Source organism: Sardina pilchardus, chromosome 7 (assembly GCF_963854185.1).
Source record: "Sardina pilchardus chromosome 7, fSarPil1.1, whole genome shotgun sequence".
In the NCBI taxonomy this organism is placed as follows: Eukaryota; Metazoa; Chordata; class Actinopteri; order Clupeiformes; family Clupeidae; genus Sardina; species Sardina pilchardus.
The window spans coordinates 11,080,827-11,095,452 of record NC_085000.1 but is presented as its reverse complement, the minus strand read 5'-3'; the positions used below and the strand labels follow the sequence as shown (position 1 = coordinate 11,095,452).

General features: G+C 45.0%; 1 protein-coding gene across 1 annotated transcript in view; it reads left to right on the top strand.

The window, feature by feature from the left end:
* The window catches only part of cacnb3a (calcium channel, voltage-dependent, beta 3a), a 29,209-nt gene that overhangs the window by 10,483 nt on the left and 4,100 nt on the right, over nucleotides 1-14,626 (top strand). Inside the window, exons 3-12 of the mRNA XM_062540723.1 lie at nucleotides 8,969-9,088; nucleotides 9,581-9,703; nucleotides 10,034-10,152; nucleotides 10,978-11,054; nucleotides 11,353-11,372; nucleotides 11,720-11,800; nucleotides 12,099-12,157; nucleotides 12,428-12,528; nucleotides 13,436-13,587; nucleotides 14,119-14,214. Coding sequence (XP_062396707.1) covers nucleotides 8,969-9,088; nucleotides 9,581-9,703; nucleotides 10,034-10,152; nucleotides 10,978-11,054; nucleotides 11,353-11,372; nucleotides 11,720-11,800; nucleotides 12,099-12,157; nucleotides 12,428-12,528; nucleotides 13,436-13,587; nucleotides 14,119-14,214 — 948 coding nt within the window. The remainder of the gene's footprint in view (nucleotides 1-8,968; nucleotides 9,089-9,580; nucleotides 9,704-10,033; nucleotides 10,153-10,977; nucleotides 11,055-11,352; nucleotides 11,373-11,719; nucleotides 11,801-12,098; nucleotides 12,158-12,427; nucleotides 12,529-13,435; nucleotides 13,588-14,118; nucleotides 14,215-14,626) is intronic.

The window sequence follows — 14,626 nt, the reverse complement described above, 5'->3', positions numbered from 1 at the left end:
GGTTGAGCCTCATGCCTGTGTCCGACTCGAGCGCTACGTTCCTTATTAGTCAGGTAAGGACCGCCTCTGTGTTTCTGACTCTGTGTGTGTGTGTGTGTGTGTGTTTGTGAGTGTGTGTGGTGCAGCTAAATGACGTGTTTGTGTGTGTGTGTGTGTGTGTGTGTGCGCGCTTGATCTTGCTCTCTTGCTCACCGTCTCCACCAGCTGAGCCAGCCATCACCCCTTCATGCACTTGTCTCAATGTAAGATGTAAGTGTCGCATCTGGGTTTTTTTGGATGCCCTTATCTTGTCTCATTACATAAATCCGCCCCCCATACCCTCCAGCCCCCCCCCCCCCCCCCCGCTCCATCTTTGTTCCAGCATCACTTCAGCATTGTTATCCTGCTCCTTTCCCTCCATCTGTTTGTGTCTTGCATGCTTGCAGCTCTGCAGCTCAATATTGAACCAACAAGCAAGTGTGCACACGCTCTCTCTCCCTCTCTCTCTCTCTCTCTCTCTCTCTCTCTCTCTCTCTCTCTCTCTCTCTCTCTCGCACACACACACACAAACACACACACACACACACACACACACACACATAAGCCAAAGATGCTGGCTGTGGTGCAGTGGTGGTTGGTTGAGCGGGGCTCTGGTGCCAGTGGACTCAGTTGTGCGCTTGTTATTTAACACGCTGAGGAGCTGCTGTTGCTGCTGCTGTTGCTGCTGCTGTTGCTGCTGCTGTTACTGCTGTCTCTGCATCAGCTGCTGCTACTGCTGGTGCTGCTGCTATCGCCATGTGAGAGAGCAATAGCCTTAATAGCTTGCTCTCTCTCTCTCTCCATCTCTCTCTCTCTCTCATTCTTTCTCTTTATTTCCCCACTCTCTCTGTCTCTCTATTTCATCTCTCTCTCTCCATCTCTATTGTGTGTGTGTGTCCGATCTGTTTTTCTCTTGTATGTGTATGTGTGTGTCTGTTTATCTCCCACTCCTCCTCTGTCGTGTGTGTGTGTGTGTGTGTGTGTGTGTTTCGCCAAGCGTCATCTGTGAGCACTGTGCTTTACATCGTTGCGGTGGGAATTCATCCTGTTTGCTGCTCCATCGTTTGCAGTCATATTTTATACATTCCCCTCTTCCTCTGCCTCTTCCTCTCCCTCTTCCTCTCCTTCCCTCTACCCTTCCTCCGATCCCCTCTTTTTCTCCTCCTTTCCTCATTATCATTGTTTTATTCGTGCTCGTTTCCTCATCATCTTTTTTTTCTCTCTCTCCTCATCACTCTTCCCCTCTCTTTTTCCCTGTGCAAGTATCACTGTTTTGGGCTGCATTCATCATTTATGAGCTGCGGCGATATGTGTGTGTGTGTGTGTGTGTGTGTGTGTGTGTGTGTGTGTGTGTGTGTGTGTGACATTACATGACGTGCAGAGGAGCCCTAGAAAGGCTGTGAGGGAATGATATGGAGACACAAAACAAAAATGTGAAGATTCCTGGAGACATCAGTGCTAGTGTTCATGGGTTTTTGGAGAGGTGTTAACCCAGATGTGTAGCAGCGACACACACACACGCACACACACACACACATACACACACACACAAACACAGCGCACCGTGATGGAAAAAGGGTTGACTGTGTTTACCACAACAGATTCTACTAAGGAGGGTACATCAGCTCTGATTCTCTCCAAGGTTCCCTCTCGCGTTCTCTGGCAGGTTCTCTCCATATGTCTTTGTTGTTCTCCACCCCCCTACACGGAGCCAGCTTTGTGGGCTGCTGTACTTGCCGTATTGTATGGAGCTGACAGAATCAGGGCTGAGGCTCATCCCTTGAGCCAAATATAGGTGGAGAGCCAGGCTTGCTGCACCTACTAGTGGAGAGAGGCATTTCTCTCCTCTTTCCCTCCTCCTGTGTCTGTCTATCCTCTATCTCTCCCTCCATCTTGTTGGTTCTCACTCCTCTCTTTCCCGTCCACTTTCTCCCCCTCTCCTTCATACCTTTTGTGTTTGTCTTCCATTTCATTATTTAACCCTTCCAGAGGTTACTATCCCACCAGGTCCAGATAGATACTCTCCCTAGGGCTCTATCACCAGTTCTAAAGAATATCTGGGGTCATTGAATTCAACATGGAATTTTAGAACCTTACATTGTTGTGGAACAGTGCTCTTTCACTCTATTGCTCTCATCCCTGTTACTCCTCTCTCTTTCTTCTTTCTCAAATATTGTTCACTCTTCTCCTCAAATGGGGCTCTTTCTCTCTCTTCTCTTTTTAAATCTCTATTTTCTCTTCTCGCTCCTCGCTTTGTAATCTATCTCTGTTTTTTCTCTTTTCTCCATCTTATTTTCCCTCTTCTGTCTTTCTTCTCTCATCCCTCTTTTTCTTTCTTTCTCCTCTGGCTCTCCTCCTCTCAGCTCCATTCTCACCTCCCACATCTCCACTCCTCCCCACCCACCCCAACAGCCCACTAGGAGCGTTCCGTTCCTCTTCTCTTCCCCCTTTCCCTCTATTTTCCCTCATTTCTCCCACTTATAGCACTGATCACCGTCTTGCCTGTTGATCTCAGCTCCGGCAGTAAGCCAGTGGTGGTGGAGTGGGCAGAGCACTGAGCTGAGCAGTTTCAAGTAATAAATCCAGCCGTCGAGGTTATCTTTAATCTCGTCTCAATTGCCAGCCACCTCCCTTTTTTCCCACTATCTCCGTGTCTCTCTCTCTCCCTCTTTCTCTATCTCTCTCCCTTTCTTTCTCCCCCCCCCCCCAGCACTTCTTCACAATGGCATTATAGTCTGTGGTCTTTGATAACCCCGGGCGTGTCTCCGCACTGCTGAAATATTAAAGTGTGCGATGATAAATGATCTCCGCTGTGCCTTTTCTCCCCTCTGAGAAGCCCCTACAGAGATTAGACACAAGGCCGCTACATGATGTATGTTCGCATGGGGGTGGGGCTGATGTGTGTGTGTGTGTGTGGAGAGAGATGGGGGGGGGGGGGGGGTGTTGCTTTGGTGCTATTTTTGGAATCATGAAGAGTACATATGTGTGAGTGTGAGTGGGGGCACAATGTGCCACTAGGGAGGGTTGTATGTGTGTGTGTGTGTGTGGGGGGGGGGGGGGGGTATATGTGTGCGTGTAGCAGATGAGGTTTACTATAGAGTGTGAAGGTTGAGATGTTGCCCAAACATCTGCACATACAGTAGATGTTGAAGAAAATGGGGGTATGTGTGTTTGTTTTCGTGTGTGTGTGTGTGTGTGTGAATGGTATGGGTGGGTGGGAGTTTTCACACCTACAAACATCTGTAAAAGAGAAGAGGCATACGTGTTTGCGGTGTGATGAGAATAGCCACAACGATGCAGACCCTGGGGGAAATGGGGGTGCATTAGGTTGATTGAGTGCCATGTTTTGAGTGCATATGGCATAAGAGTAGGCCTATTGTTAGAAATAGGGAAAAGATGATTCTGGAGGAGATTAGCATTGAGCCTTCTATACCTGCCATCTTAAAGTAACACTTCACTGTTTTTTCATATTAAACTACGTTATTCCCTTAATTAAGACGAGTTGATACATCTCACATTTCAATGTGTGCACTCACTGGCTCTAGAACGCGGCTCTACTTTGATAGCACTTAGGTAGCCCAGTTCATTCATTAGGATCCAAACAGAGATGAAGTTAGAAACGACCAAACACCTCCATGTTTTCCCTATTAAAATACAGTAACACGAGTAGTCACACGACCAAGTATGGTGAGACAAAATAAAACGTGGTGCATTTCTAAGCGGGTAAGAGGGATAACTATGTTGTGTGGCGGAATAACACTTGGGAGCACTTCGACTCGGCGCAGTAATATCATCACTCTTGCACTTTCAGTTTCACTTTGGAGTGAGGATATTACTGGGTCGAGTCTACTCCCAAGTGTTATTCCGCCACACAATATAGTTATCCCTCTTACCTGCTTAGGAATGCACCACGTTTTACTTTGTCTCACCATACAAACTGTATTTTATTAGGGAAAACATGGAGGTGTTTGGTCGCTTCTAACTTCATCTCTGTTTGGATCCTAATGAATGAACTGGGCACCTAAGTGCTATCAAAGTAGCGCCGCGTTCTAGAGCCATTGAGTGCACGCATTGAAACGTGAGATGTATCAACTCGTCTTAATTAAGGGAATAACGTAGATTAAAATGAAAAAAACGGTGAAGTGTTCCTTTAATTTGTTAGCGTGAGTTTGCAGCATCCTGAATGTCTCAGAATGGCTGCAGACTTGTGCCAACACCAGCACATCCACATCTATCTGAACTAAATGAACAGCGCGTACAACAGACATCTCTGAGGTATTTTTAAACCATAAACAAACACAAAATAACACCGTCAACAGCAACAACAACAACAGGCGCAGCCAGAAGCCCAAGATAAACGATGGGCCTATATATGGAAGGTAGCATCAATGACGCAGAGAATGTTTTTGACGCACATATCAAAGTGCTGTAGAAGTGTGTGTGTGTGTATTGTATGTATGTTTCTGTAAGTGTGTGTGTCTGTGCTTGGGTGTGTGTGTGTGTGTGTGTGTGTGTGTATGTGAGGGGGTTTGTGTGTTTGTGTATGTGTGTGAGGAGATGTACAGTATGTGTGTGTGTTTGTGTGTGTTAGGAGGGGTGTGTGGCCTGGTGATGATGCGGAGCTGGGTGGGATGAAACTGCTGAGTCAGGGGAAAATGGGAACGCGTTGAGAGCCAGAGAGAGTTAAATATGCTAATATCGGCACTTTCTCACCACAGCCTTTCTTCTGTCTGCCGCTGCTGTTAATAATAGATTAAGTGTGTGTGTGTGTGTGTGTGTACATTAGCCCTCTCTCATCTCTGTGGTAACACCTCTGTATTGTATTTGCGCGAGAGAATGAGAAAGAGACAGAGAAAGAGAAATGAATACAGAGAAACCAGATCAGGATAGTGTCAGTGAGGCACTTCAGATATCTGTCTGGATTTGGTCTTATGACTTCAGGACAGGTGATGGATTTGGTGATTTGGTAACAAGAGGTTAAAGTGGATAACATGTCACAACTTACATCATGTTACATTGTCTTGGTTCACAATTCTGAGTGTGTGGGTGTGTGTGTGTGTGTGTGTCATCAGTCATCAGTTTACAGAGTATGAGTATGCATGTTTGTTTCAATATGTGTGTGTGTGTGTGTGTGTGTGTGTGTGTGTGTGTGTGTGTGTGTCTTTAGTACCCTCTAGCCCTCTCTGTCTCTTGCTATTTGTGTATGTATGTGTGTATCTTTGTCTCTCTCTCTCTCCCTCTCTCTTTGTTTATTTGTTTGTACGATGGTTCAATAAAAGGGATTTTAAAAGTCAAAAAGTCTCTCTATCTCTGTCTCTCTCTCTCTCTCTCTCTCTCTCTCTCTCTGTTTGTCTGTGTGTGTGTGTGTGTGTGTGTGTGTGTGTGTGTGTGTGTGTGTGTGTGTGCGCTGACTGAAGGTAGCTTGGGGTTATTCTTAGAGCTGGTGGTGTGAGTGGAGGCTGCAGGCTGTGGGTGGAGGAGGTAGGTGGAGGACGGAGAGGTGTTTAGCAGCAGAGCCTGGAGATGGAGGTAGACACGGCGTGAGCACCACCCAAGCCAGTGGGGAGAAACAGGGTGAGCTTCCCTCTCAAACCAGCTCACATGTAGGAGCTCGCCTTGTCTGCTTAGTCGAGGCTTGGTTGCCTCCACTTTGATCTCTGTCTCTGTCTCTCTCTTTTTCTGAACTCAAACATTCTCTTTTCTTCACTCTTTTTTCATTAGTCTCTCTCTCTCTGAACTCAAAGATTCTCCTTTCTTCTCCTTCTCTTTCTTCCTTCTGTTTTCATTACTCTACATTGATCTTTGTTGTGTCTGTCTTGCTATTCCAGGCGCATTAGATGCATAAACACCTTGTTTCTCTCCCATCTTTCCTGCGCTTGCTCTCACAATATCAATATCAACACACACACACACACACACACACCCTGTCCTCCCCTTTCCTTTCTTCTTTCTCTCTCTCTCTCTCTCTCTCTCTCTTTTTTTCTCTCCCTCTCCCTCCCTCTCTCTGCTGTGTTCTGTGTTGCATTGTGATGAGGGTGCTGATGGTAGTCTTGTAATGTTCTCAGCGTTGCTCCGCTCTGCTACTGAGGGGACGGGAGGGGAGGGGAGGGGGAGAGGGAGAGGGAGGGGGAGGGCTGGGCAGGTATGGGGCTTTAGCTGCTCACTTCTCTCAGACCGACGCACACCGCCGCCACTGCCGTTGCCGTGAACACCGCCTCACCACAAACACCTTCGCCAAAGCAGGGCAACTCTGGGGCTTGTGCGAAAGGCGGATCGGCGACCGGCGTGTTTTTTGGTCCCCTGATTGCATGTTGCTCATGTGAGCGCTCCCCATCCCTCTGTCTCGCCCGCTCTCAGAGTGCAGAGTGGAGGGAGACGGGGAGACAGAGGAGCAGGAGCCCTGGACTAACACCTCAGAGGGAAGGTAGGGCGCAGTGGAGACGTCTGCACTGCATGTTGTCTCTGTGTGTGTGTGTCTGTGTGTGTGTGTTGTCTGTGAGTGTGTGTTTGTATGATTTATATTTAGAAAGAGAGGGTAAAAGACCACAGCTGTCCGGGCATGGGAGATATACTACTAGCGCATGAATGAAAGCACGTCTGTGGCAAGATTCATCAGTCTTAACGGCACTGCCTGGCTCCTCTCACGTTTTCCCATGTGAGTGTCATGTCTCTAGGTGTCATGGTTATTGCTATGGTTACTATTTAGGCTGTAGTCATGGTTCTTGTTTAGGTTGGTATTATGGTTACTGTTGTGGCTGGGTCCATGGTTATTATTTAGGCTAGTGTCATGGTTATTGCAGTGGTTATTGTCTTGGATGGTTCTATGCTTATTGATTTGACTGGTTCCAGGTTATTGTTTTGGATGGCTCTTATTGTTTAGGCTGGTGTTCTACAGTGTGTTACCTGTGTAGAACAGTCTGATTAAAGAACCAGTCGGATTATTATCAAAATTTAGAATATTCCAGTTTACATACTAGTAAAAAGCAAACTAGTAAACATCATGATTCTATGATGATACATCTTTGTTCAGGAATCTTGATAAACTCCAACCAAAATCTGACTACGGGTTACATGACGTACAATTTCATAAGATTGGATTTCAATCCAATTACACAATTCACATGTTTTAATCAGAAGCGTTGTTTGTTTGTGTGTCAGCGCACTGCTAGTTGCTAGATAATTGTGGGTTATGGGCTGGTGTGGTGTTGTGGTTATTGTATGGGCTGGCGGAGGGGTGGAACCGCAGTGAGTCACACAAGTGCGGCACCTCAGCTGGACCACTCCGCTCACTATGGGTCCGTCATTCTCCCTAGGCAGCGCCGACGAGAGTAGGAGCTCGGAGTTCATCAAATCAGGAAGGTGTGTGTGTGTGTGTGTGTGTGTGTGTGTGTGTTGAGCTGAGTGGATGGTGCCTACGCTCAATCATCTTTGAATCTGTGAATGAGAGTCTGACACATCTGAGAACAGTCTTGGAATCTTTTCTTTTTATTAGCCGCCAAGTCTAGCCCATAGAGCCATAACGGTCATTCTGTTGTTGACCACAAAAGGATCTGGATTTGTGTTTTTCCAAAATGTCTCTATCCTGTTCTTTTCATCCTCAACCCTCCTCAAGGGGGAAAATGATATTGTAATCGGTTCTGTCTGTCCAGCTGTCTGAATGTTCGTGTCTGCTTACATAATCTAAAAAGTACTGGTCCTATGTAGCTCAATTTGTATAGGCCTACATTATGTTCCTCCTGCAGGATCATCTGGATCTGAATCAGAATGCAGATGCTGAAGCATAACCTTAGGTTTCTATGGCGCCAGAGGCCAGGGTTTGCACTCACCCGACTGCCCTTGTCTTCACTTCACTCTTGCTCTCCCGCAAGGACTAAGGAGCTTGTGTTGTCTGGCAGCTGGTACAGCGAGCACTGCATGGATTTGACTTAAACATGAGGCGGCCAGAAGTGTGCCTCTCGTCTGTGGGCAGAACTAGAGTGAGCTGAGATCTAAACACGGAGTCAGATGTGTCATGAATTGATGACCTGTTTTTATATATATATATATATATATGTGTGTGTGTGTGTGTGTGTGTTTTTGTTTGTTTGTTTGTTTTAGGAAATGTGAAATAGCCTATTTGAGCTAGGCCCACTTACATAATAAAACGAAGTTCAATTACTGGAAGTCATCCGGCTGGTCAGGCTATACAGCATGATATGTGAATGATAAGTGTATTGATCTGGTGGAGTTCTTGATTATAATCCTATACATTTAGTTAAATTCAGTCAAATTCTCCTCACATTCATCTAACTGTCTGTCCACTATGTGTTGATGTTTATACACTGTCATGGGTCTATAATTGGGAAACAAACATAAGTGGTTTTGACCCAGCAGTGCCTTGGTCTAGCCAATCAATAACAAGGGAAGCTTGTGCTTCAGCTTTGCTACAGGAGCGCAGGGAAAGATGTATTTGATTGTCGAGTTGAAATATCAGCAATCTTTCTCCAGCCTAGTGGAGTAACGGTCCACCTTTACTGGGCACCTGTGTTTTATGGCCCCTGTACCATACTTGGGGAGCGTTCACTTCAGCTGCCTCAGCTACATTTGCCACCAGGATCAGCTGAGATTCAGTGTCCTCACAGCTCCATGTGTCTGTGTTTTAGCCTCAAGTTAGAAGTGCATCATGCTTTACTGAGCAGAGCCAGCAAGGCCAATACATTTCTATAGACAGTAGTGTTGAGGCTCACAGTATCTCTTTTAGAGCAGCGTGTTGTCTTTTAGCAAACGTAAAACCATCAGCCTGCAGGAAAAGGTTATTTAGTGGCTTGAGATAAACCTCATTTTTCTTTTTCTTCTCTTGATGTCCTGTTTGCCTCAGCTCTCTCTCTCTCTCTCTCTCTCTCTCTCTCTCGCACTGTTATATCCTTTCTTTTCTTCTCACTGCTCCTCCTCCTCCTCCTGTCCTCACCAGGGTTCAGCCGATTCGTACACGAGCAGACCTTCTGATTCCGACCTGTCAGCGGAGGAGGATCGCGAGGCGTATCGGCGTGAAGCCGAGCGCCAGGCCCAGCTGCAGCTCGAAAGGGCAAAGGTCAGCAGGCTCTTCGCCAAAACCAGGATGGGTCTTAATGTCACTCTAATACAGATATGTTGTGTTGGGTTGATATAGTTTAACATAACAGTTAAATTGTACCTATAGCGTGATACCTTTGTTTGGACTGAGTGTGATGCCAAGTGGTGTCATGCTAGCTAGTCAAACATGATGCTAACTGGTGTAGCATGGTTATGATGTCATCTGGTGTCGCATGGTAGGGCTTGATGCTAAGTAAGAAACTTTGATTTAAGCTATACAAAAGGGTATTGTCATAGCTAGCCTAACACTATCTTGTAGCACATGATGCTAAATGAATAATCAATGTGAATGCCAGTAGGATCATAACTACATCATCATATAGGCTACTAAATGGTAAGGGTAGATGCGCACTGATAAAAATAGTTGTCAAAAGGTGGAACATCACCCAAACTGGTATTACCCAAACTGTTTAATTATTAAGACACATGTATTCTCTGACTCATGTTTCAGACCAAACCTGTAGCGTTTGCCGTGAAAACAAACGTGAGCTACTGCGGGGCTCTGGATGAAGACTGTCCTGTCCAGGGTGCCGCAATCAACTTTGAAACCAAAGACTTTCTTCACATCAAGGAGGTGATCTTTCTATCAATCTATCTACCTACCTATTGATCTATCGATCTATCTATCTATCTGTCTGCCTTGAAAATCCGGAATCAAACAACCCCCCATGGAGGCCATGACAGCATTACTTTGCACCAAATCATATTATTGTTAGATTATTTGGTGCAAAAAAATAAGATAGACCTTGTTAATTATAATACATGTACAGTATGTATGAAATCATGTATCACCAAAGATCACACAGAGAGTGAGCAACATAGTATGGGTGTGTTTCCGTGCTGTTTTGAACTGTGTTGTGAGTGCAGAGCTGTGTAACTGTGTCTGTTGTGTGGTGTGCTGCAGAAGTACAACAATGACTGGTGGATCGGGCGTCTGGTGAAGGAGGGGGCCGACATCAGCTTCATCCCCAGCCCCCTCCGACTGGAGGCCATGAGGCTCAAGCATGAGCAGAAACAGCAGAGGTGAGAGTCTGGAAAAACACAGGAACACATAAGCACGCACACACACACACACACACACACACACAAAACCTGTATATTTATCACATACATGCACATGGAGATGTAAATACACTTCAGCAAAAATACATACTGTACTGTATACGTACATAGACACTTACAGTACGTTAATAGAATATAGACAAACTGCATATAAAGATATACAAGCCCTCTTTGACACACAAAAATGTACGATTATAGAATATACAAACATACAAGCCTGAAGAAATCCCACTCAGACTACAAAACTAAAATAAAGGACACAATAAATAAAAGAAAACAGCAGAAAAGGTGATTGATGCCTTGTTAAGCCATAGCGAGTTGAGAAAGGAAAGCACATATTTTAGGTGATATGATTCAATATGCAACCTAAAATGTGACCGAGGTGTCTCCAGACATCTTGTGAAGACATTTCTCCATAGGTGCATTCATCTAAGGCAACTGAAAGTACCGCTACAAAGGCTGCGCCTCGTCTTTGGAACCAGCTGCCACCCTCCTTGATGCTCCCTCCATCACTAGTTTTACATCTAGGCTTAAAACACGCCTTTTCTACCTGCCCTTTTATGATTGCTATCTGATTGATATCATATAATGTCTTAATTGCACTATGTACGACACTCTGGTCATTGTAAACTGCATTTTAAATGTGTCTTATAAATACATCTTACTGACATTTCCTCAGTGGCGTATGTCTCCTTGTAGGGCAACAGTAACCGATATAACAGTAGTAGTAGTAAGAGTGACCCTACGGGCTACCACACTCATTGCTGTCATGTGGTCATCCTGCAGGAAAGGTGGGGGGAACTCCTCCTCCAGTCTAGGGGACATGGTGACTGGTGGCTGGAGATCCACGCCGCCCTCTGCAGGTGAGAGTGAGTATGACAGGGAGAGAAAAAGCAACACACTGATTCACGGCTGCAGCTTCTGTCTCTCTCCTGGAAGCCCTTGAGACCTTTTGGTGCATGGTGTATACGTTCTTCATTCAATCTTTTTTTCTTTATTTTCCCATTCTGAGGCATGCCTATTCAACAGAAAACATATTATTAGTCACCAAAGATTCTGAAATAGTTTGGCAGCTGCAAGAGCTACTCCACATTCAAATTCCTTACTGGTCAACCATCTGAGAGAGTTGATACTAATTTGTGTTCTCTTGTTTTCAAAAAGCCAAACAGAAGCAAAAGCAAGTAAGTCTTTTTCCATGTAGCAATGCCTTTCTGCATGCAGGAATGGAGTGCTCTGTGTTTTATTAGTGTTTACGTTACCTCAAAGTGAAAAAACAGTACTCCTCTGCTCTTCCTCATATCCTGTCTTTTCACTCGGTCCATTTCAATATGTTGTTTTTTTATTTGTATCCATGTACGGTATGTCCTTTTTTCTCTATCGTCTTTCTATCTGTTTGGATCCTTTTCTGTCTCTGTAATCAATATATCTATGTATCTATCACCTGTCTATTCTTTCTTCACTCTATCTATCCATCTATCTATCTATCTATCTATCTATCTATCTATCTATCCATCCATCCCATGGACAGGCTGAGCACATTCCTCCATATGATGTGGTTCCCTCCATGAGGCCCGTGGTTCTGGTGGGGCCCTCACTGAAGGGCTACGAGGTCAGTGAGTTTTTCTCTTTCATACACACACAGACAGAGTCAGACACACACACACACACACACACACGACAGAGACAGACAGAGAGAGAGGGAGAGAGAGAGAGAGAGCAGTGTGCAAGCCAGGGGCACCAACCTAAATATTCTGACAGAGAAAAATGTAAAGGTCTGGCTCCCAACACCTTATAAGGCATACTATTGCAAGACGATAGATATGTCTCTAGATGTATAGATATACTGTTTCATTTTTGAAGTTGTACGGTTCAAGTCCATGTGACTATGTGCTCTCTGTTTCTCATAGGTTACCGACATGATGCAGAAAGCTCTGTTTGACTTCCTGAAACATCGCTTTGATGGAAGGTGAGATGAGATGGGCCTTGGAGGGCTTCTGTTCAGCTGCTTTGAGATGAATCTGGTCTGTTTATGTTGTCCCTTTGATTTACCATGTGTAGCTCTGGCTGTTCTTTGGAGCGGTGAAGTGATATTGCTCAGTGTTCCTGCAATAGAACTACTAAGTGCTTTCTGGCCTCTCTCTCTCTCTCTGTGTGTGTGTGTGTGTTTGTGTGTGTGTGTGTGTGTGTGTGTGTGTGTGTGTGTGTGTGTGTGTGTGTGTGTGTGTGTGTTCTCCAGAATCTCCATCACACGAGTCACGGCGGATCTTTCTCTGGCCAAGAGATCTGTGCTAAACAAGAGGCCCATCATGGAGCGCTCAAACACACGCTCCAGCTTGGGTGAGTGAGCTCATCAACACACATATGCAGACAAAACACACACTCACATCTAAAAATATAATCGTGCAGGAACACACACACACACACACACACACACACAGAGAGAGAGAGAGAGAGAGTTAAACAAATCTGACCTCTGGCCTAGTTATCTTCACTTTTACATTCTTTAAAGTGAGCTTTCACACAAGATCACAAGCGACCCATTACTTTCCTTCAGAAAATTCCTAATCCCTATGGACAATTTATTCCCTTCAATGGACTATTTGGACTCTCTGACAATAAAAATGACCTTACTGCACTGTAACTGACCCTAGGCACATGGGTAGGTAGGGGCCTTGAGTCGTGGATCTCTAATTCTAGTTTTTCCTCGACCCTGTTACTCATGGGCTCTCTCTGAATGTTTAACACCCTGTAAAGCTCCATGTTTTGTGCAATGTTTTGGCATCTATAAGTGAAATTAAATTGAAAAATAGGTTTTGTGCATGTCACATAATTTCTAAAACCTGTCACTCAAACAGCCATTCTGTAAAACTGTAAGATGAGTAGTGCTATATGAAGGCTATGAATAGTGCTATATGAATGTAGCTGGAATCATATACTCCCAGTACTCATAGTAGCACAATGGTCTAGGAACATTACTCACACTGTGTAACCACCTGTACAGTAGGCTACATAGGCTATAGTTTGGGTACCTCAATTTATGTGGTAGTCTAAATACAGTATATGCACAGTATAAATAAACACTGATAAACAGAACTGATTATCTGAGTTTCAAATCATACCATCTCACAGCGTTCAGTTACAGCTTGGTGCAGTCCAGTGCGCTGTGCTTTCAGTGTGTGCATCTTAAATATGTATTAATGGAGGACTTCTATCTCTGCCCACTCTATTCGCTTTGTGCCTGAAGCCGAGGTCCAGAGTGAGATCGAGCGGATATTTGAGCTGGCCAAAACCCTCCAGCTGGTCGTTCTGGACGCGGACACCATCAACCATCCGGCCCAACTTGCCAAAACCTCCCTGGCGCCAATCATTGTGTATGTCAAAGTCTCCTCTCCAAAGGTAGGCTACAAATGCCCGCACCCGTTTTCCAACTGCTGGTGGTTTGCCATCGTTGAGATCTGTCAGCCGTCCAAAAAAAGAGCAGTCATCCAAAGTGCATGACTGCTCCCCAACAACATTCTCTTCTCTTCTCTTCTCTTCCCTTCTCTTCTCTTCTCTTCTCTTCTCTTCTCTTCTCTTCTCTACTCTACTCTACTCTACTCTACTCTACTCTTATCTTATCTTCTATTCTCTTCTTTTCATCTCCTTTTTTCTCTTCCTTTCTTCTTTTCTCTTCTCTTCTCTTCTCCTTGCATCCACCCTTCTTTTATCCCCTTTCTTCTCTTCTCCTCCCATCCCTTCTTTTCTGCTTTCTTTTGTTCTTTCTTCTTATTCTCTGTCCTCTCATCATTTTTTTCTCTCTGTCATGCCTTATCACACTCCCTCCCTTGTTATCTTTCCGCCTCACCTCTCTCTCTCTCTCTCTCTCTCTCTCTCTCCCTCTCTCTCTCTCTCTCCCTCTCTCTCTCTCTCTCCTCCATGCCCCTGTAGGTCCTCCAGAGGCTGATTAAGTCCCGTGGGAAGTCCCAGAGCAAACACCTGAATGTCCAGATGATGGCTGGTGATAAATTGGCCCAGTGTCCTCCTGTGAGTTCAGCAGCCAGCCTATCTCTCTTCTCCTTCTCAACACTGACCTGACAAACTCCAGTAAACCCCAACAAACCCAAACAGACTCCAACCACAACACAACTCACTCACAACATCCACACACACATTCTATAGATATACCAATATGAAGACTGATGTCATTGGAGATAATTTTATGAATTTTAGATCACTTTCATGTAGAGACTCTTTCCTTATTTGTTGGCCAGTGTGGATGCTTATATCATTATAGTTACAGTTGTCTTTATAGTTATTGTTATTGCAATACTGTAGATGGACCTGACTGCTATTTTCCTCACATAAATGTGCCGGACACACTGATCCAAGTTTTGGTGTTTGTCGGGGCAGTGTGAAATGGCCTTTTAAATACAACCGACACACACAGCCCAGGACT